The 23,255-nt window shown below is 37.9% G+C and overlaps 1 protein-coding gene and 1 pseudogene across 4 annotated transcripts in view; one reads left to right on the top strand and one right to left on the bottom strand.

Moving 5' to 3' along the window:
* Positions 1 to 1,179: 1,179 nt before the first annotated feature.
* Positions 1,180 to 23,255, bottom strand: part of C2H21orf91 (chromosome 2 C21orf91 homolog) — a 36,610-nt gene continuing 14,534 nt past the window's right edge. For all 4 annotated transcript variants that reach the window (XM_062206532.1, XM_062206541.1, XM_062206559.1 and 1 more), the window contains exons 3-5: positions 5,118 to 5,654; positions 4,003 to 4,065; positions 1,180 to 1,702 (exon numbers count right to left, since the gene is read on the bottom strand). In XM_062206532.1, coding sequence (XP_062062516.1) covers positions 1,536 to 1,702; positions 4,003 to 4,065; positions 5,118 to 5,654 — 767 coding nt within the window. In that variant the 3' untranslated portion in view covers positions 1,180 to 1,535. The remainder of the gene's footprint in view (positions 1,703 to 4,002; positions 4,066 to 5,117; positions 5,655 to 23,255) is intronic.
* LOC133747520 (large ribosomal subunit protein uL6-like) lies at positions 11,379 to 11,950 on the top strand (annotated as a pseudogene).

The following is a 23,255-nucleotide window of genomic DNA, read 5'->3' as shown; positions in this document are numbered from 1 at the left end:
AAGTTATCCTTCAAAAGTTCTTCCCAAAAGGCTTGACAGTTATGTCATACTTCAAAGAAAAACCAAAACAAAATCAACAGAATATCAATAGTCTCAGTCCACTTTGACATAACCTAGCCTCACAACAAGTTGCTTTCAACTAGATGGAAGTATTTCTTACTTAGTCAAATACTGTTTGTGTTGAAGCCAAATCTGACCCAGACTGCCAAATTTAAGGCAGAAGTCATTCTGTCTTTATAAGTAAAGCTGCCAAGTTTAATGGGCTTTTCTGTAGATTCTTTCAAGCAAAGGATCTACTTCCCAAGTACATTTCAAGCACCAACTGAAAACAGAATTTATAGTCCATTTTAATTTACATTAGTTACATGTATTTATTTACTATAACACACAATCAAAACTTATCTAGCTATTTATGACAGTCTATTGGTTAAGAACTCTTTGGAAACATCATAGGTAACTGGGCTTTTTTAAAAATTAGGTTTTGTTTTTTGTGTCAAGCAATCTCTTTCCTCTGGATTCTGAAATTTAGAAAACTGCCTTACAAAGCTTTTGTTGAGTAATAATTTCAAGGGTGCTGATAACAAAATTTGGACAGTTTTTGGATTCTTGAATCTTTACCTCAAGTGGTACACAGAGTAATTAATTTTTTTTCAAAAATAGGACAATTCACAGCAATTTCAATATGAAGACAATCATTGCATTTGACTTGCAAGTGAGGCTTAACTTACTCTCTCCAAATTCTAACACATACATCAAAGTCATTAGAATGAAAGTGATAATGAAGCGTAAGTTCTCACTTCTACAGAGATAAATGGACACACATTAACTAAATGAGCATTTTCTTCTGGAACTAACTCAGAATATTAGAAAACAGTAACATAGTTTATTTATGTGGATACCTGCTTTAAAAAGTTAATTCCTATTCATAAATTATTAGAAGTTAAAGCAAATCAACTAGATAGTTTTCTACTTCAAAATATTTATCTTTGGAAAGCAAGGTAACAGTTATAAAAACACTGTATTAGAAGAATAAAATGCAGTGATCCAAAATATGGTTGAACACATTCACACGTGTGCATGAATATACAGAGTGACTCAAATACATATTTATAAAGAGAATGAAAAGATAGCTAAAATAGCATTTATATATAAAATTTTTATATTAAAATATTGCTCATAATAAATAAGAGGTGACATTATGAATTCCATTTCCCTCTTAAAAATTATTTTTAGTAGTCCAGAATAAAAGAAGCTAGTTAATCTTCTGTTGTTTTGACAGGTGAATTACATTAAAATATGTTTACTAAAATCATACTAACAGTATTTTTAAGTAGTCACATGTGGTTAAAGGTAAGGGGAGTATTTAGTACTTTCAGGAAAGATTCTCAAAATGAAGTTAAATGATTAGAAGACTAGAGTATAATGATCTGCTTTATTTGACATAGATGTTAAATAGTGCCTTGTTTTGCAAATTTAATGACCATAAAAAATTGACCATAACTTTCTTTCGGAAGTGTTTATGGGTAGGTGTGAAGTTAGTTGTTTATGGGTAGGTGTGACTTCATTCCTGTTCGTCCCACTTGCAGACATGGTAATTTGGAATAGTTCTTGAGAAGCTGTTCAATGGCAACATGGCGGACATGGAGCTCTGAGGCCAAAGAATCTTTTTCTTGCACTTGATGTGTTAGCTCTTCAAAAACTTCTGTAAAGATTTAAAAAGTAGTTTCATTTTTAGTACATAGAAAGGTAATCTTATGATTTATGTTTTAAGTACTCTGACTGAAATGAATGCATTGGGCCTGTTTTCACAATGAAACTGCACTAAGGAGACAGTTGTGCTCTCCTCCAAGCCCATTAAGTTTTTTTTTTATATACAAAAAATTTATTTGAAAGGCACAGTTAGGCACTTAGACACACACACACACACATACACACACACAGAGAGGTCTTCCACATGTTGGTTCACTCCCCAAATGACCACAATGGTTAGGCTGGGCCTGAACAAAGCCAGGAGCCAAGGAGCCAGGAGCTTCTTCCATATCTCCCATGAGGATACAGGGGCCCAAGGACTCAGGTCATCTTCTGCTGCTTTCCCAGGCAATTAGCAGGGAGCTGGATTGGCAGTGGAGCAACTGGGACTCAAACCACTGCTCATATGGGATGCAGCCTTGCAGATGCTGACCCAAAGCCTATTAGTTTTGATCATCCTCCTGGCAGTGGAATATCTCATCCTTTTCCATTAAGTGAAACTTAGAAGATCCATAAGCAATGATTACAGAGATGCACAGTACAAATAGTGGTTACCACTATAGCTAAGCCACTTCTTAATCAGAATCTATAATTAGGGTCAATCAATATTTAGTATGACTTATAAATAAGACATGTCAATTAGTATCAGGTTTACAAAACCTTTCTAAGAGGATTTGGAATCAGATTATCTGGATTTTTGAATCCTTCTACCTAGTTTTAGTCATCTCAGGCAAGTAACTTACATAACTATTACTGTTATCATATGAGAAGATGTAGTCAAGAACAATCACTAGCTTTGCAGTTAAAAAGTCATAAAGTCACATCTCATTACAGATGTCTCACTAATTAGGAATTTATGATGATTTGAAAATAGAAATGATGCTTAAATTTTTATGCTCAAACAAAAAATATTCTGTTAAGTCAATTTGTAATGTACATATAATTTTAATAGGATTAACATATAATTTTAGGAAGATTAACTGAAAATGTTTCAGGTTCTTACCAGTGTCACTTTGTATGGCGGCATCAATGGGTAAATTTAAATTATTTTCCTTTACATATTTTATATTAACTTACATCATGTCATTTATCCAGAGCTTATCTCTCCATTATTTTGTTTAAAATTTTTCCTGCTTTGTTTTAGATATGATTTAACTAATAAACTAAATATCAATGTATTTTCTTAAAAAAGTCAGGGACTCTTCATCTACTAGCAACTTAATGTCTCTGAAGTGCAATTTCCTCATTTAAAGGGGAATAAATTGTTAAGAAAAGGAGGCAACTGGAGAATTTATACACTGTTAACAAGGGCATCATATTTTATGATGATAAGGAATTATTTTTGGGCGTGATAATGAGGTTGTGATTGTTTTAGAGAAAATTTTGAAGACTTATGGGTAAAATAGTATGTTGCCAGGGACTGTTTCAAAATAATCCATGCTGGGGTTGGAGGTAGGGTGAGGGATGAATACAAGAAAAGGGGAAGAAAAATTAGCTAAATTGGGTTAAGCTACCTTAACCTGAGACACCTGTATTCTATATCAGAGTGCTGGTTTGAGTTCTGGCTGCTGTGCTTTCAATCTAGCTTCCTACTAATTAATTCTGGGAGGCAGCAGATGACGGCTCAAGTGCTTGGGAATCTTCTGCCCACACAGGAAGCCTGGATGGAGTTCCAGGCTCCTGGCTTCAACCTGGCCCAGGTATTGTAGGTATTTGGGGAATGAACTAGAGGATGGAAGATCTCTCATATCCTTTCTCTCTCTCTTTCTCTCTCTTTCTGTTGTTCTGCCTTTCGAGGAGATGAGAATGAATAAACATTTAAAAAAACACAGGACATTAAAAAAATTAGCTATGCTTTTGACAACAATTAAAGCTGGTAAAGATGGGCCACTTTACTATGTGTTTGAACTTGTTCATAATTAAAAAAAAAAAAAAAAAGAGCTAATATCTTCTACCTAAAGACCTGTTTGGGAGCACACCAGCACAATGCGGGGTACAGCAGTAGTAGTAGAGTCAATAAAATGTTATGAAGAGGTAGACATTAATCATAGTCTGTCTTAACTTAGAAAATAAAAATGGGTTTCTCCTTCAGTTCACAAAAAGCTGTTCTCTTATTTTTGCCCTGGAACCTCTAATAAACTACAAAAATCTCATTTTTAAATTTAAATGGTACTGAAGCCAAGGGTGCTCTGTCATATAGATTTCTGGCATCAAAATTTTCACATGCAAAAAAATCTAAGATTGATTCTTTACCTTGGATTTGCTGTTGGAGCTTTGCATTCAGTTGTTCTACCTCACCAAAAGACATCGAATTCACTGAAACACAAAAATATATTTATTGTTACCCCAACAACCTGGGGAAACAGACTGTCTGCATCACTAGTACAATGTCCTATGAAAAATTTTTTTCCCACTTTACTGCAACAAAACATTCCAAAGTACCCTAGGACTAACTAATTTTCAAAGTAAAGTTTTCTTTTACAAAGGAGAAGTTTTCAAGTCCTAATCACAACCCACAGGAGAAAACAGGTTTTACCTGTTTCTCAATACACCACCAGTCTACACTTGAAAGTTTCAAGCAAAAACTATGTAGTAGTGGGTCTGCTGGATTCTGGTTATCTCCTATTCTGTCTTAAACAAGTTCACCCATTAAATTGAGCATCACATAGTTCATGACTGGAAGTCTGAAAAGCACTACATGAAAGTACTGTGGTAAGTCTCCAAAAGTAACTTTTCTACCTAGTCTTACGACCATAAATAATTCACTGTACAATCAAGAAATTGTGTGAAAAGATACTCAAGGGTTTTTTTTTTTTTTGGCTCTAACATTTCATTTAAAATTACCTAAGTGTCTGTGAGTTTTTGTAGAAATAGGCATAGAGAGAATGAGTCCTTATTTTCTCATTTTAATGTAAATGCATGAATTACCTTTGGCCTCAGATTTTGCCTTTGAAATGCCTCCCCCCACCCTGTGCACCACACTCCTCTCAACTGGTCTTCTAGGGATGTGCAAATTTACAACATGACAATGAAAACTGGCCATTCAATATTTAGGCCTGCACTTCTAAACTATATGAATCTTAAACATTTCAGTTAACAGTTTGTTGATTCCAGCCAGTTTAATCACTTAAAATGGGCAAATGATGCAAATACAGAACTTCAATGCTTAGGAAATATTCAGGAGTATTCCAGAAAATGTATGGCGAGTTTTAAGACATCTCATTTTTGCCAAGGTGAACTTGTCATTTAATTACTATGGTTACTAAATCTACATCAAAATTCTAGACACATCACACATAATCAAACAGCAACAACACATCCCAATACTCAAACTACTCAATGTTTGCCTTTCTTCTCATTTTACTTACATTCCTCTCTGCTGTAATGTAGATGCTGAGTTTGGACATCAGCCTCTGGACTAGAGATGGTCTCTTCTTTCTTCTGTGCCTGGGTATGCCCATGAGGCCACAATACATTGTTATGGCATATTGTGGCACCTGCGCCTTGTAACATAGCAAGCCCAAAGTCTGTATGTTCCCTCTGATCCAAAATTCTCTGAGTGCAGTTTGAGTTGCCACCTGTACTTCCATCTATCCATCTTGCAGAATACTTTGGTACTTGGGAATCAAACTGTGGGAGTAATTTTTTATCTGGCTTATGCCTGAAATTAAACAGATGATGTTGAGGGGTTTTAGAACATTCAGAATCTGAATCCAGATCCTTATTTTGTGCATACTGAACAATCCAGTTTATTTTCTTGCTGAAAATAGTTTTAACCTCTTCATAAGTACTTTTTGAAAGCTTAGATCGAGGACAATCCTGGTTTGCAATTAAATGGTATTTTTCAAAGCAGTCTTTATGGCCCCTTAATGATTTGGTGTGTAAGAGATTAGATTTTGGTACTCCTAAAAAAAAAAAAAGAAAAAAAGAAACAAAATATAAGAAAATTTTATGCTTTTTTAAAGTTACTTTAAGAATTTATAAATCTTAGTAAAACACAAATCCTTGAGTTTCAAATTAATGGAAAAATATTAAAAAATATTGGTATTAATAACATGTGACCTAATAATCTATTTAAATTTAATGATATAGTTAATGATATTAAATTCTCATGGATAAGAATGCCTTTCTAAAAACTTAATGATTCAATTTTAATCTTCTCCATAGATATGTCATTGTATATAGTATGAAAAATACTACTAAATCCAGCAATTTATCCTTATAGACTCTTGACCTTTATTTTATAGTGTTTTCTTCACTAATGTTCCTAAAGTGCATACTTGCAAAAATTCTATTATAGGGCTCAATAACAAATGCTCAACAGTTTTGTTCCCAACAAAAATTCAGAAAATCATGTTCTTAAATATCAGTTATGTTTTCACTAGGTAAAAATACCAGAACTGGAAAATTATACACTAATAAAAGTACTAAGAAGTCAACAAGCTGCTTAATTTATAAGAAAATGAAAGTGACTATTTTTCACATTTCCACTTTACACATACTAAAATATAATACAATTTTGGTAGTTTTTATCTTCTACAAGAAATGCATTACACACCACTATTTTTCATACAGTGACAAATTCAATTTGCCAAATAGCTAATATAATTCCTCAACTCACTGGTTGATATTTTAATTATCTACCATAAGAACTAGGAATATTCACATTACACTTTTAATATCTCAACTTCTTAGCATAGTTTAATTATGATATCACAATCGTTTTTTAATTTTTTAACTTTTATTTAATGAATATAAATTTCCAGTGTACAGCTTATGGATTACAATGGCTTCCCCCTCCCATAACTTCCCTCCCACCCGCAACCCTCCCCTCTCCCGCTCCCTCTCCCCTTCCATTTGCATCAAGTTTCATTTTCAATTCTCTTTATATACAGAAGATCAATTTAGTATAAAGATTTCAACAGTTTGCACCCACATAGAAACACAAAGTGAAACATACTGTTGGAGTACTAGTTATAGCATTAAATCAAATGTACAGCACATTAAGGACAGAGATCCCACATGAGGAGCAAGTGCACAGTGGCTCCTGTTGTTGACCCAACAAATTGACACTCTAGTTTATGGCGCCAGTAACCACCCTAGGCTCTCGTCATGAGTTGCCAAGGCTATGGAAGCCTTCCAAGTTTGCCGACTCTGATCATATTTAGACAAGGTCATAAAAGACAGAGTGAGGATAGTAACCAATGATCCTAAGAGTGGCATTTACCAGGTTTGAACAATTCTACAGCATTAAGTGGGGAAGAGGACCATCAGTACACACAGGTTGGGAGTAGAGCCATTGGTGGTAGAGGTTATGATTACAAAGGAATGAGGCCCAAGTGTGCTAGACATGGTCTAGAACAAAGGACAGAGTCATTATTAGAGGAGCTAAGAAAGGTGCTGTCTAAGCTACAAGTAATTTTTCTGATATAGAGGCAAATGGAACCTGATAGAAGGGGCTTGATAATAATCTGGTGGGCTTTAGGCCTTGTAAGTTAAGAGGCCCAGACCTATCTATCTCTTCACATGGGGTATATCCTAAGGGAGGTGTGAACCTCCTAGGGGAAGGCACTCTGTTGACTCTCATTACTTGGCTGGTCTGGGAGGAGAGCTGGCCAGGTAAAGGCAGGGGGCATCTCTAACAAGAAATTTACAGTTCTGCCTGCAATGTTGCTGACCCTACTTGACCATCCCCTCAGCTGCAGTGGTCACTTTGGAAGTTGGGCTGAGTGAAGGGCTTTTCGGCTTAGAGCCAATAAGATCTGTGGCTCTGACCTGGGCATCCTTCGACTCCAGGGCAGGTCCATTTCCAGTGATCCAACTCTTGGCAGAGCTGCCAGGGCTCTTCACAAGCTGACTTCTGCTGAAGCCCAGGCTTACCACATTGAAAGCCACTGCAGTGGACTGGCCTGTTGGGTCTCTTTGAGGGCAGATCACTGTACAGATCAGCCATTAATAGGCCTGCCACCCATTGCTTCTGATGCCGAGCTTTCTTTTCCTCCTGGTTTGTGTTAAAGCAGACCAGAGGATGCCAGTCAAGGGAGTGCCCCAGTCCCATCTCGAATCTTCGGTGGCCTGAACTACAAGTCTATATTCACAGGCATGTTCTGTAGTAGATTTTCTAAGGTAGACAATGCCCATGAGGAAAATTATATTCTCACTTTAAAACTTTCTTTCCCTTTGGTCTGAAAGGGAGGTTTTTTTTACTTACTGTATACTTCACTGATGGCGAAGTGAATCTAGCTATGAGATTATTATTTAAGTTCTTATTTTGGCTATGCTATTACAGAAAAATGTTAGCCATCTCTTTTATAAGGTCTAAAGACTAAATTGTGCGTCCTACAGATTCCTTCATAATAGAATTAGTTTCCTACTGGTGGAGCAGAGGGGCTCCAGAGTCATCCTGCACTGCAGGGTACAGCACGACCTTGAGCAAGCGAATTTATCTGAACCACGGTTTGTTCCTGAAGTGAGGAGAGGCACACCCACCACAAAGAGCTGATGTGAGTATTAAATGACACTGCCCATGGAAAGTCATTTAATCGTACTGGAATTGGAGTAATCAATAATGGTTAGATTGAAGATGGCGGAATAGGAAGGGAGCACATTGATAGTTCAGCAAGACACACAGGTTAATAAAAGTGGAGATACTGCAGGGTCAAGGAAGAGTAGGGGAAGAAACAGCAGAGGAAACTCTTCCGGAACTAGTGATTCACAGTGGACCTGCGTGGAGAGCGTGGAAGCCCAAGTTCGGGACACCAGTGGCAGACTCAACGCACCAGCGCTGGAACGCGAGGTGAGCCGAACCTCCATAGCCCGAGACACCAGCGGGCAAGCGGAAAGAGGAGACTAGAGGGAACGAGGTTTGAAACTCCGTGGGGAAAAGTTCACCAGGCTAACTAGAAGAGAGAGGGAAAAAAAAAAGTGACCGATACAGACACGAGTTTCTCTCTCCACTCACCTCTCAAAGGCGAGCAAGACTAAGAGCAGGCGCCATTTTGGACATACGTCATAAGCAGGGCGACCTCAGGTCTGCACGGGCCCTGAGCCTCGCAGAAAAACCTGACTCTGGAGGGAGGGGTGAAATAACAGGAGATTAAGATCTAACTTGGCAACCCACTGGGAGACTGCAGGAGAATTGGAGCCCACACCGAGGGCAGCAGAGATTCCCTGTGTGGTCCTTGGGAAAGAGCTTCCGATCTCTGGCTCCTGTGCGTATATCATTCGCCTGCTAACTACCTCCAATTACGTTCAGCTGTGCGGAATTACTTCCCTTTTGAATCAAAAAAAAAAAAAAAAAAAAAAAAGAAAGAAAGAAAGAAAGAGAGATTTACCACGCTTAACCTTGGAGTGTCATCTTTGACACACCCTCAACCCTGAGGAACCAAACACAGCTCTCAGGCCACACTTATCTCAAGCCTCTAAGGCTCCACCGAAAGCAGACAGTCCACTTAATATAGAGCCATAGTGTAACAAGAAAAAACACCACAGTGAAGAAACCAAATATCTCCAACATGCCATACAACAAACGCAAAAAACGAGGTAACAAGAACAAGGAAGACACTATGACGCCCCCAAATGAAAAAGACACCCCAATTCAAGATTATGAAGATGATGAGATCGAAAAAATGCAAGAAGCGGATCTCAAAAAATTGATAAGAACATGAAGAAGTTCTCAAAAACAAATTCTTGAACTACAGAAGTCCTTCATGGACAAGATAGAAAATCTCTCTCGTGAAAATGAAATATTAAGGAGGAATCAAAATGAAATGAAACAACTAGTAGAACATGAAACTGTGATAGTGACAAAAAACCACAATGAAATGAAGAACTCAATAGATCAAATGACAAACACAATAGAGAGCCTTAAAAACAGAATGGGCAAAGCAGAAGAGAGAATATCAGACTTAGAAGACAGAGAACAGGAAAGGAAACAGGCAAACCAAAGAAAAGAAGAAGAAATTAGAAATCTAAAAAATATTGTTGGGAATCTACAGGATACTATTAAAAAACACAACATTCAAGTTCTAGGAGTTCCTGAAGGCATGGAGAGGAAGAAAGGATTAGAAGGCATTTTCAGTGACATACTAGCAGAAAATTTCCCAGGTTTGGAGAAGGACAGAGGCATCTTAGTACAGGAAGCTTATAGAACCCCTAATAAATATGACCAAAAGAGATCCTCACCATGACACATTGTAATCAAACTCACCACAGTGAAACATAAAGAAAAGATTCTAAAAGGTGCAAGAGAGAAACGTCAGATTACTCTTAGAGGATCTCCAATTAGACTCACAGCAGACTTCTCATCAGAAACCCTACAAGCTAGAAGGGAATGGCGAGATATAGCCCAGGTACTAAGAGAGAAATATATCCTGCAAAGCTCTCATTTGTGAATGAAGGTGAAATTAAGACTTTTCATAGCAAACAGAAACTGAAAGAATTTGTTGCCACTCATCCTGCCCTGCAAAAGATGCTTAAAGACGTGTTACACACAGAAACACAGAAACATGGTCACCAATATGAAAGAAGGTAAAGGAAGGAAACCTCACAGCAAAAGATCACAGGAAGCTCAATTTCTCTTTGACATAGAATTAAACTCTGATGCTCTGTTAAAGCAATGTGTTAAAGTAATCTAAAAACAAAAAGCAATTCAAATCAATTGGCAATCTACAAAAAGAGTTAAAGATTTTAAAAGCTATTATTAAAATTGCTATATTGGTCTACTATGCTATGTTATATGTGCGTACATATTGTATGTCCACATAGGAAATTTTATTAAGAGTTTTATTTTAAATGGCTTATAGATAAGATTGTCCATAAATTTAAGCTGCTAAAATCAATCAAAGATACATTTTAATTTGTGTCACCTGAATCTCTGTATCATATGTTTTAAACTTGTTGGTAGAAAGAAACTAAAAACATTTTATATGGTTGTGCTTAAGTTTACTGGTTAAACAAATACACCATGTTAGATATTTAAGAGGTGTTTTCAAATACATGATTCTTAAAATTTATAGAAGGCATTGGACCTTCTGGTAAATGTTTTCTTAAGTTGTTATCTAATGGTTGAAACGGTTTGCTAAGTATTCATGTGATATTGCTATTGTCAGCAAGCGATCTAGGACTTGCTCCCTCATTTATCTATTCTAAGCCCAACTTGTTCTTTAAAAAAAAAAAAAAAAACAAATTAAGACAAAAAAGGAATTATTATAGGATCAAGTTTCCTTCTCTGGACACAGGTAAGCAGATAGGTCTTGCAATTTGCTTACTCTGCCAACTGGAAAGTTTATGGAAGAACTTCTTTACTTTCTGTAAAATCCTATAGGTCTCCTTGTCAACAGATGGCCAGCTAATCCCTTGAAATAGTAAATGGTCTTATTTTCACACCACTGCACAGCTCTGATGTGCAGCAATGTTTTAACTGAATTTGAATATAGGAAATTATAAGTTTCTTTTTCATTCTATATGAAAGCAAATACTCTAGCATATACAAATATTCTAAACTAGGGTACAGAAAGTAACTTTACCATTACATTTTGTAGATATTTGGTATTTATATAAACTTCAGAAATTGTATCAAGAGACAAAAAAAAGTAACAACCAATGAAACTGCCACATCTACCATGAGAATGAAGACCATTTTCAGCACTCAGACTGTTGACATTCCATAAAACATCGACATCAATTTGAAGAGGCTCACAGTTATTGGGAAGGGGCCCAGAGGAACCCTGTGGAGGGACTTCAATGACATCCGTGTAGAACTCAGCCTCATTGGAAAGAAAAAGAGGTTCTCAGTTGACCAATGGTGAGAAAACAAAAAGGAACTGGCAACTGTTTGCACCATCTGTAGTTATGTACAGGATATGATCAAGGGGGTTACACTGGGCTTCCATTACAAGATAAAGGCTGTGTGTGCTCACTTCCCCATCAACGTGGTTATTCAGGAGAATGAGTCTTGTTCAAATCCAAAATTTCTTGTGCGAAAAGTACATTCAAAGGGTTCAGATGAGGCCAGGTGTTGCTTGTTCAATACCTCACACCCAGAAAGATGAATTAGTCCTTAGAGGAAATGACACTGAACTTGTTTCAAATTCAACTGCTTTGATTCAGCAGGCAACAAGTTAGAAACAAGGATATCAGAAAAATTTGAGATGGTATCTATGTCTCTGAAAAAGAAACAGTTCAGCAGTCTGATGAATAAGATCTAAAAGTTGTCTGGCTACAGAAACAAGAACACAGATTCTGTCTTGTGGTATTTTAATAATACAGTAAAAGATCTATTGATTTGAGACTTCAAAAAAAAGTGACAACTAATAAAATTAATGACTAATGTTTTGATGTATTCCAGAGTTTCAGTAACAGGTCAAAATATCATAATTATTTGAATAATAATGTGGTCTTTTAAAGACTTTTTTTAAATCCCAATGTTGCTTCTTAATGACTAAATTAACTTTCCTTCTCCTGGAATAATTTCTCCTAACCTTTATTGAAACCCTCAAATCAATCACTGGAACCAAGATAAGACCAAGATTATATGTATGTAAGCAATCTGCTGAGAAGAACAGCAAACCACTGTGTAATAGTCAATTTACGGGCTGGCGCCGTGGCTTACTTGGTTAACCTCTGCCTGCGGCACCGGCATCCCATATGGGTGCCAGTTCTAGTCCCGGTTGCTCCTCTTCCAGGCCAGCTCTCTGCTGTGGCCCAGGAAGGCAATGGAGGATGGCCCAAGTGCTTGGGTCCCTGCAACCGCCTGGGAGATGAGGAAGAAGCACCTGGCTCCTGGCTTTGGATCAGTGCAGCACAGGCTGTAGTGGCCATTTGGGGAGTGAACCAACGGAAGGAAGACTTTTCTGTCTCTCTCTCTAATTCTATCCATCAAAACAAAACAAACAAACAAAAAATAGTCAATTTACTGTGAAAATGTCAGTGTAAAATACATTTCAAACTCTTAAGACATTTAGAAGGTAGATTCTCTATAGAAGACATGAAAAAAAGTGTCATAAGCAAGAAGAGTTGTGAACATACATTTAGTACAGCAATCTATTGGAAATTTCCACCTAGATGTCTCTATGGGCCCCTTAAACTCATCCTGCATAATGAAACTCCTCTTCCTCCATTCTACCACTCAGACCCCAAACCTGATCATCTTACTCAATCTGGCAGCAATTGCTCAAGCAAGAAATCCAGACTTTCTTGAGAGCTCTTCTCTCTAATTCCAGATGTTTTCCAGTTCATTTAATAGATATTTTTTTCATAAATTCTAGTACCTACAACATCTTAAATGTTTGTGCTTCATCCCATCACCACTTCCACCAGATTTGGGTCACTGTCAACCATGCCCTGTCTAGTTCTCATTGCTCCAAGAAGCCTTCTCCAAACAATACAATAAGCTGGGTTAGTTTATCACACCAGATTTTACAACTGCCTCTGGCCTGGCCTTTTATCTCCTGCTAGAAGTTCTGCTGAAAAAGGGACACATGGAGCTGGCACTGTGGAGTAGCAGGAAAAGCTGTCGCTGCCTGCAGTGCAGCAGCCCATATGGGCGCTGGTTCGAGTCCCAGCTGCTCTACTTCTGATCCAGCTCCCTGCCAATGGCCTGGGAAAACAATAGAAGATGGTCCAAGTCCTTGGGCCTCTGCACCCACATGAGAGACCTAGAAGCAGCTCCGGGCTCCTGGCTTCAGATCGGCTCAGCTCTGGCCGTTGCAGCCATTTGGGAGTGAACCAGTAGATGGAAGACCTCTCTCCCTCTGCCTCTCTGTAACTGCCTTTCAAATAATAAATAAATCTAAAGAAACGAAAAAGGGATACATGTCCCTTATTCACATGCATTCTCAGTGTCACAGTGCCTGGCATACAGTGGTTCCTCAGGAAAAAGTCATTAAACACAGAAAGAAAAATTAAAACTACATTTAAAAAAGTAAAAACCAAACCTTATTATCAATTATCAGTCAAGGTCTATTGCAATGCAGTTTTGCCCAACCTAGCAAGGGAACCAGGATGCACAGTTCTGCCAGGATGCTCAGTGGATAATTAATGGTATCTTTCAGTGATCATTCAATCTCCCAAGCAAAATCATCAACTTCTACTGAATTATACATTTTTAAAGTAGAAACATACATATTATAGTATATATATAAAAGGCAGCTTTTAAAGTGTAAGCTCATTCATCCTGCTCTAGAACTTCATTAGCTACGTCTCATACTAAAATTTTGAGACTTGACTAAATTTTAGTGCAATTTGAAATGATTTGTTTCACAAATATACTTTAAAATATCCATGCAGTAGCAGGAAAAAAACTGAAAAATATATTATTTCACATAGTTGAACAATTTATTTTTAAAAAAGATTTATTTATTTTGAAAGTCTGAGTTACAGAGAGAAAGGCAGAGGCAGAGAGAGAGAGAGAGAGAGAAATATCTTTCATTCACTGGTTCACTCCCCAAATGGCCGCAACTGCTAGAGCTGAGCCAGGCCAAAACCAGGAGCTTCATTTTGGTTTCCCACATGAGTGCAAGAGACCAAGCACTTAGACCATCTTCTGCTGCTTTCCCAGGCCATTGGTAGGGAGCTGGATCAGAAGCAGAGCAGGCAGGACACAAACTGGCACCCATATCTGCTATGCCACAACGCTGGCTCAACAACTTATTTTTTAAAATAAAAAAACTGACACAATAATTAGAAATACTGATAGGGTACAGTGTGATTTCTGATATATGCATACAATGTAAAATGGTCTTTTCATCATTTCTTTAGGAAAATTCACAATCCTGTCTTCAGATTATTTTGAAACATACATTATTATTAATTGTAGTCACCGTACAGTATTAGAGAACACCAAAACTTAATACTCCAATAATTTACTTTTTTTTTTTTTTTTTTGACAGGCAGAGTGGACAGTGAGAGAGAGAGAGAGAGAGAAAGGTCTTCCTTTTGCCGTTGGTTCACCCTCCAATGGCCACCGCAGTTGGCGTGCTGCGGCCGGCGCACTGCGCTGATCCGATGGCAGGAGCCAGGTGCTTCTCCTGATCTCCCATGGGGTGCAGGGCCCAAGCACTTGGGCCATCCTCCACTGCACTCCCTGGCCACAGCAGAGAGCTGGCCTGGAAGAGGGGCAACCAGGACAGAATCCGGTGCCCCGACCGGGACTAGAACCTGGTGTGCCGGCGCTGCAAGGCGGAGGATTAGCCTAGTGAGCTGCGGCGCCGGCTCCAATAATTTACTTTTAATCTAGAAAAGGAAATGAGTAGTCCACTTAATTTGCATTAGCAACATTTACATCAGTATCATTTTATAAACTCTTTGAAGGGATTTTATTTCCTTCCACCTCATCAGCTCAAATTAATATGGAGGAAAACAACAAATGCTATCATCAGAGATCCCAGGGAGTTTCCCAACTGACTTTTCGATTTTAATTGCATTTATGAATGTAAACATCTCTAACCACTAATTTGTTTTTGAAGCAGCTTTTGAAATGGAATGAACTTAAATGCAATTAAATTAGTTGATATTTTTGAGAAGCAGAGTTATAAGGAATTTCTAAACCAGTCCAACAAAGATTTTGCTAATTTTCTTGCTAATGAAAGTTTTAAAGGCCAATGCAACTGACATTGTAGCCATTACAAACACTACTTTAAAATAAATCTCAAAGATACTCATGTACTTTTTTGTTGCAAGGTCATTATTACCTATGAGCCAATACTTTAATTGGCAACCATACTTCCTAATTTAATTTTTAAGTACTAATTCCTTCTGGACAAAAGTGTTTAGAAATTTATATAGGTTGTATTTCTTTATCAACAGTGGCTATTAAAAAGTAAGCTGTTCCTATTCAATGGTTCTCTTTATATTTTTCCACTTTTATTCTTGAATTCTTATATATATCATTTTCATACATTTTGAAAACCCTCCTACTAACCCATCTGGTATTTTATCCTCACTTCTATTTTTTAGCTCCCTCCTTAAGATCAATTTGCTTTATGAAAACTTGGTTAAACCCATAGAAGACCAAAAGCTATTGAATGGAGAGATTATGTCTAATAACCATATAACCCTTTTAAAATAAGGGTATTTCCATGACTATATTTAATTTGCCTATCACGCAATCACAATTTTTTGCATTAATAACCCAAATGGCATTAAAAAAATACCCACAAATACCAAAACACAACAACCTATCACATATCCCATTACACTTGTTTTTACTCCTAGCCTCGTGAAGATGACTTTATGAGTTGGTGGTAATAAGATAATAAACTAAGCAATCTTTTCCTGATGATTTACCAGCTGGTCCTGTCAAACACCATCTTCTCTCAGTTGACTACACTGATAACTGCAGCTTTACACTTCACACATTCTTGAATCATATCATCTGATTGCCTTATGCATGCTTAGTTGTTGTCAATTAGATTTTATTTTGACTTTGATTACATATTCTACTTTCCAGTTAAAAGAATGCCTTATGTAATTTGATGCTCCATAGGCAGACCAAATATAATACTGCAGTAGTGGGAGGTAAAAAGTCACAACGCACAGGTATCACATCAGGAGGAGCCTTGAAAGCACCAAGAGCCGTGTGCACTTCAACTTTTACCTCAAATTAGAGAACTGGCAACAGGGGTTTTCCAGGTACTACGTTTGTGTGTTCTTTCTTAATGTTTAAATAAGGCAAGAAAATTTAGTTATGATTTAAGTTCCAGGTTATTAACATGCTGTAAAAAATTGGTAGGTATATTGCCTTCAAACATGACAAACATTTGTGCAACATTTCATGCACTCTGCTTCAAAATCATCTTTATGGAGGCTCACATTTTTCCCAGCTTAAATAATTTTCTAAAATTAAGGAGTTTTTGTTTCTGTGATGATCTTTCTTAGTTAGCCAAGAAAGGGAGTACAAGTACCTTCATATGTATATTGTGCTTTCCATACTAAGTAGTGATCTTGTACCTTTTAAAGAGGGTGAACCAACGGTAAAGGAAGACCTTTGTCTCTCTCTCTCTCTCACTGTCCACTCTGCCTGTCAAAAAAAAAAAAAAAAAAAAAAGGGGGGAGGATAGCCAAATGCTGTCTTACTAGAGAAAAGACTGAAAGGACTGAAATGTTACTTCTTTGTTTTAGGGGGGTGAAATCATTTCTGATAAAAGCAGAGGAAAAGCCCTGTAAATTGAGGGTGCTCATCGATAGCCCAAGATACTGGATCAATGTGGTAGACAGGTTTTGTTTAGCCTGCAAATATTTTAAAGAGAGAAAAAAACAATAGCTTTACATATAAATTTCAATTTCTTGATCTTAAAATCAGAAGATATGGCAGCAATTAGCTCTTTCTGATGAGCAGCTATGTCTCTAAAAAGAGGGCATGAGCTCTTCAATTCAAAATAGTTCTTAACCTCTCCCTTAATGCACGAGTACTTGCAAACTCCCAGGCTCCTGTGCTATATTGTGTGCACTGATAGAGGGCTGGATTGCTGCAGTTATATACTCTTTGTCCCAACAATGCTTTGACCCAATTTGACTAGACATCTGATGAGCAAGCAGTAGCCAAGCCACAACTCACATAAGTTATTACAATTATTTCTACTGTCAATCTCTGCCATTTAGTGGGGGGAGGGGGTGCTCATATTGTCTATCCTGTCATGGTTACTCAGAGAGGGGAAGGCAAGAATGGATAGTTAAGAGTACTTACTTTCTTTGTAAACCCACAAAAGGACAGCTTTTTGCCTCTTTAGAATTTCTATCAGTTGTCCTTTGTGTCTTAGACACTATGATGATAAAAATGCTGTATTTCCTTCCCATCACACTTTTCGCTAACTCAGAAGCCACTTAAATGAGTGAAGAGTCTTGTTCAAGGTTTCAATATACTGTTTAAAACTAAGAGGTAATTACTTATCTCTGCCTTGGTAGCAGATGGAATCACAGGCAACCATACTAAGCCAATACACAGATGGGTTCATCAACTTGCTTTTTCACATTTTGAGAATTACAGCCCTAAAGAAAGATATACCAACAGGTGGTCTTTAGACAGCAGATTTCAGCTTTGAGATGTTTATGCCATTTTAAAATTTTTTTGTGTGCTAAAAGGATTAAGCAGTTAATCAAAGCAGTTTAATATGATAAATGAACTATAAGGACAAATTTCAGTAAGCTAAGAGTTCACAGAGACAAGGACAAAAGATAAACTTCAATCTCAATCCAGACATCCAAAGTAGAAGTGAGTTCTTAGATTGATAGGATGTATAAACTTTAAATGATTTATCAGAAAGAAAAGCTCTCTAAGTAAATTCTACTGTTTTATTCTAACAGTTGGGAACTGGGAAAATACACCTACATAACAACTGTTTATTACTGAAAGGATACAAAAAAGTAACAATCTGCATTCAATTCTATTCCCTAATTTAGCTACCTGCTTTTTAACCAGCAATGTGAAGCAGAAGTTTCTATGACAATGGATATGTTCTTTTGAACCATCCGATATGGTTTTCACCAGACACTAGTGGCTATTTAGAAATCTGAAATGTAGCTAGTGTGACCAACAAATAAAATACCATCATACTGTGGCTATGCTACTGAATTGGAGAAGACAGTTTGTTCATAGGTGACTGACTAGCAAAAGTATACCTGGAAAGAAAATGGATGGAAAACCATCAAAATTTCTCCTGAAACCTTATTGATGATTAATGTGGGATACTAAGTTCCCAGAAGCACAGAACATAAAAAGATGTATTTGTTTTTCTGGTACTTAAAGTACATCAAATTTAGATTCCAATTCTTTCTAAAAATTTTTAAAATTTATTTTTACTTATGTGAATGGCAGAGACAGATCTTCCGTTGCTGGTTCACTTGGCAAACACCCGTAATAGCCGGGGTTGGGCAAGGCCAAAGCCAGAAGCCTGGCATTCAATTCAAATTCTGGCTTCCTGCTAAAGTGCACTCTGAGAGGTATCAGGTGATGGCTTAAGTACTTGGATTCCTGGCACTTATGTGTGACCTGGATTAGAGTTCCAGGTACCTGGCTTCAGCCTGGCTCAGCCCTGGCTGTTGTGAACATTTGGGAAGTGAACAAGTGGATAGAGGATCTCTCGTCTCTCCACCTTTCAAATAAATAAAAATAAATACATAAAAATAAAAAAAATCCAGTGCATGTGGAATACAGAGACATCAACTTGCAGGAAAAAGCATAAGTTTCCTAGTGATTGAAAAGTTAAAGTGATAAATGTTACTTAAATAAATGATAGTATGGAAAAATGGCTTCATAGTAACAACCTGAAGAATGGGAGCAAATAACTATGACAAATTTAGGGATTCAAAAGCAAGAAATGTGATAACTGTATAAACCCTTTGCTGTTCATTTTCTGAATTGCTATCTGCCCAGCTAAGGTTCTGATGGAGACAATGACTTTTTATTCTCTTACAAGTAACAAAAACAAAACAAAAAGCTGACTTGAAACCATTTACAAAACATCAGTTTTGAAACTCTACTTCCTTGCATATATTTGAAATACTGTTCCTGAAATTTTACTTAACTGTTCCTTAAATGTTTTCTAACAGTATCTAAAAAATAGAGATATACTAGCCAGTTAATTTGAGGCTTGTATAATTTAATTACTGTTGAAGGTAGTACATGATAAATCTGAGAAACAATCACAACTTACGAACGATGTGATAAAGAAAAATAAAGCTAACTAAGGTAGCAATAACTGATAAATCATACTGCAAAATAATGCAACAGAAAAAAGAAAATATAGTTCAGACCAATCTGAACTACATGCATGTAGTACTATACTACTAACAAGCATTTTAGCTGATCTGTTCTTCAACCACATTCCTACAACCATTTCTTTGAATAACTTCAATATACACAGAGACAAAGATAGGAAGCTATTGTTAAAACAACACATTGATTATATCTAAGAGTCTGAATTTAAGTTGGGATTAATACTTTTTTACAAAAATTATTTATTTGAAAGGCAGAATGGGTAAAGCTACCAGTTGTGATGCCAGCATCCCATATGGGTGCTGGTTCGTGTCCCAGTTGTTCCACTTCTAATCCAGCTCCTCGCTAATGGCTGGGAAAAGCAGTGGTAGATGGCCCAAGTTTTTGGGCCCTTGCCACCTACATGGGAGACTGGGTGAAGCTCCTGACTCCTGGCTTCAGCTTAGCCCAGACTCGGCCATTGTGGCCATCTGGAGACTGAAACTGTGGATTGGAAGATCGATCTCTCTCTGTTAACTCTGACTCTAAATAATCTAAAAAACAGTGGCCAGCATTGTGGCACAGCAGGTAAAGCCTCCATCTGTGAGGCTGGCATCCCCTATGGGGACCAGTTCGAGTCCTGGATGCTCCACTTCTATTCCAGCTCACTGCTAATGCACCTAGGACAGTAGTGGAAGATGGTCCAAGTATTTGGGCCCCTGCACCCACATGGGAGACCTGGAAGAAGCTCCTGATTCTTGATTGATTTCTGTCTGGCTCAGTCCTGACCATTGTTGCCATTTGGGGAGTGAACCAGTGGATGGAAGATCTGTCTCTCTCTTCTTTCTCTTCCTCTCTATGTGTAATCTTTCAAATAAACACATTTTATAAAACTAAAACAAAAAACAATCTTCTGATTATAAACATATGTCAGAAATATACCCCTCTTGACACATGACTGTATGTCTAAGAACGTTTTAGTAATGGTATACGGAAATCAAGCTAAACACTCATCAGTAGAATACTAGTTAACAAATTATGGTACAATACTATGCAAAATTAAAGATAACTGATGTGGAGGCTGCACTGTGGCATAGTGAACTAAGCCTCCACCCGCTGTGACAGCATCCCAGATGGGTGCCAGTTTGAGTCCTGGCTGCTCCTCTTCCTATCCAGCTCTCTGAGATGGCCTGGAAAAGCATTAGAAGATGGTCCAAGAGCTTGGGCTCCTGCACCCACATGGGAGACCTAGAAGAAGCTCCTGGCTTCAGATCAGCTCAGCTCCAGCTGTTGTGGCCATTTGGGGAGTGAACCAGAAGATAAAAGACCTTTCTCTTTCTCTATCTCTGTTTGTAACTCTATGCTCAAATATATAAATAAATCTTAAAAAAAAAAAAGATAAATGATGTAGTGAACTTTTACCTATTGACATGAAAGATGTTTGTAATATATTAAATGAAAAATCTGGTTATTAAATGGAATATATATATACATATATATATAGCCGAGTTTCATATTTTAAACACAAATTACTCTTCTCCTCACATATTGTTTTCAGATAACTTAGAACACACCATAAATATTAACAGATTATTAGTAAATAGATGAGATTAAGATTATTTTTGTTTCCTGTATTTTTATTTATTTTTATTTGAAAGGCAGAGAGAGAAGACAGAGATACTTTCCATCTCATGGTTTGCTCTCCAAATGGCCACAATGGTTGGGTCAGGGCAAAGCCAGAAGCCAGGAAATCTATCCAGGTCTCCCAAGTGGGTGTGAGGGGTCCAAGCACTTGGGCCATCATCTGAATCCTTTCCAGGCACATTAGTAGGGATATGGATTGGAGTAAGAGCTTCAGGGAATCAAACTGGCACTCCAACAAGGGATTCTGGTGTCACAAGTGGTGTTTTAACCTGCTGTGCTATAATAATAACTCTCAGCTTTATTTTAAATCTTGAATCCACCTAACATTTATTTCACTGCCCCAGGAGTGAGGGGAAAATCCAGTTCTTTCTTTCCCAAAAGCCTGTTCCCCAAAAAGAAATATTAAATGTAGGCTTTCTCTATTCTTTTCTTTTTTTTTTTTTTGACAGGCAGAGTGGATAGTGAGAGAGACAGAGAGAAAGGTCTTCCTTTTTGCCATTGGTTCACCCTCCAATGGCCGCCGCGGTAGCGCGCTGCGGCCGGCCGATCCGATGGCAGGAGCCAGGTGCTTCTCCTGGTCTCCCATGGGGTGCAGGGCCCAAGCACTTGGGCCATCCTCCACTGCACTCCCTGGCCACAGCAGAGAGCTGGCCTGGAAGAGGGGCAACCGGGACAGGATCGGTGCCCCGACCGGGACTAGAACCCGGTGTGCCGGCGCCGCAAGGCGGAGGATTAGCCTAGTGAGCCACGGCGCCAGCCGGCTTTCTCTATTCTACTAGCACAAGGCAGGCTTTCACAAATACTTTTTAAATGAATACATGAATATTACATATAAAAGGATATATATATATATATATATATACATTTATATTAATAAATACAAATTTATTCCTTCTACAAATATGTACATGCCTACTGTATGTGGATACTAAACTAGGCCTTGCATATTACAGTAGTGACTCAGACCCAGGAGGCTCACAGTCGAGAGGTAACAAGCAACCATATAGCAATACTTAGCACAGGATAACTGAAACCTCTCTTGCTGTGACACCCAAACATACTATCTGAAATATGACATGTTTTAAAATGCTATAGAGTCGACCTTCCAAGAAAGGAGGATCAGGTTCTAAGCAAGAAGTAAAAAAAAAAAAAAAAAAATCACAGATTCCGTAGGGACATCTGTTCAGCCAGGAGACAACCTGGATTCCTTATTTCCTGTACTTTTAAATTTTAAAAAATTGAATTTATTTCGAGAGGCAAAGAGAGAGAGAGTGAGCTCCAATCTGTTTATTCATTCCCCAAATGCCCATGACAGCTAAAACTGGGCCAAGCCAAAGTATGAAGCTGGGAATTCATTCCAGGTCTCCCATGTGCATGGCAGGGACTCAGCTACAAGCTTTGTTAAGGAATTAACAACTTAACCTAAAGAAAATGGCAGGGACTCATTAAAATGTTCTAAGACAATGAATGGCATGATCAGATTTGTATGATACAAACCATCACTTGCTGCCTCTGGGTGAGTATCAGCTGGAACCGGAAGCAAAGCCGTGACTTGAACCAAGGTACCAACAAGACACAGGCAGGCTTAACCCCTAAGTCAAATGCTTACCTTTGTTTCCTGCATTCTTTTTCAATTAAAAAGGAAGCTTTATTTTGGGAAAGGCATTTTTTCTTCTAATTTTTTTTAAAAACTATTTATTTATTTGAGAGGCAGAGTCAGAGAAAAGGAGAAACACACATAGAGAGGTCTTTCACCCACTGGTTCACTTCCGAAATGGCCACAATGGCTGGAGCTGTGACAATCTGAAGCCAGGAATAAGGAGCTTCTTTCAGGTCTCCCATGTGGGTGCAGGGGCTCAAGGACTTGGACCATCTTCTGCTGACTTCCTAGGCCATTAGCAGAGAGCTGGATTGGAAGAGGAGCAATTAAGACTCGAACAGGTGCCCATATGGGATGCCAATGCCACAGGCAGAGGCTTAACCTAGTATGTCACAGTGCTGGTCCCCTTATAATTTTAAGATTAATTTTTATTTGAAAGAGTTATAGAGAGAGGTAGAGACCGGGCATGGTGTGTGTGTGTGGGGGTGCTTCCATCTGCTGATTCACTGCCCAGATGGCCGCAACGGCTAGAGCTAAGCTGATCTGCTCTGGAGCCAGGAGCTTCTTCTG

The sequence above is a fragment of the Lepus europaeus genome, chromosome 2 (genome assembly GCF_033115175.1).
Source record: "Lepus europaeus isolate LE1 chromosome 2, mLepTim1.pri, whole genome shotgun sequence".
Lineage (NCBI taxonomy): Eukaryota > Metazoa > Chordata > Mammalia > Lagomorpha > Leporidae > Lepus > Lepus europaeus.
The sequence above is the reverse complement of the archived record's forward strand: the minus strand, read 5'-3'. Positions and strand labels throughout refer to the sequence as shown.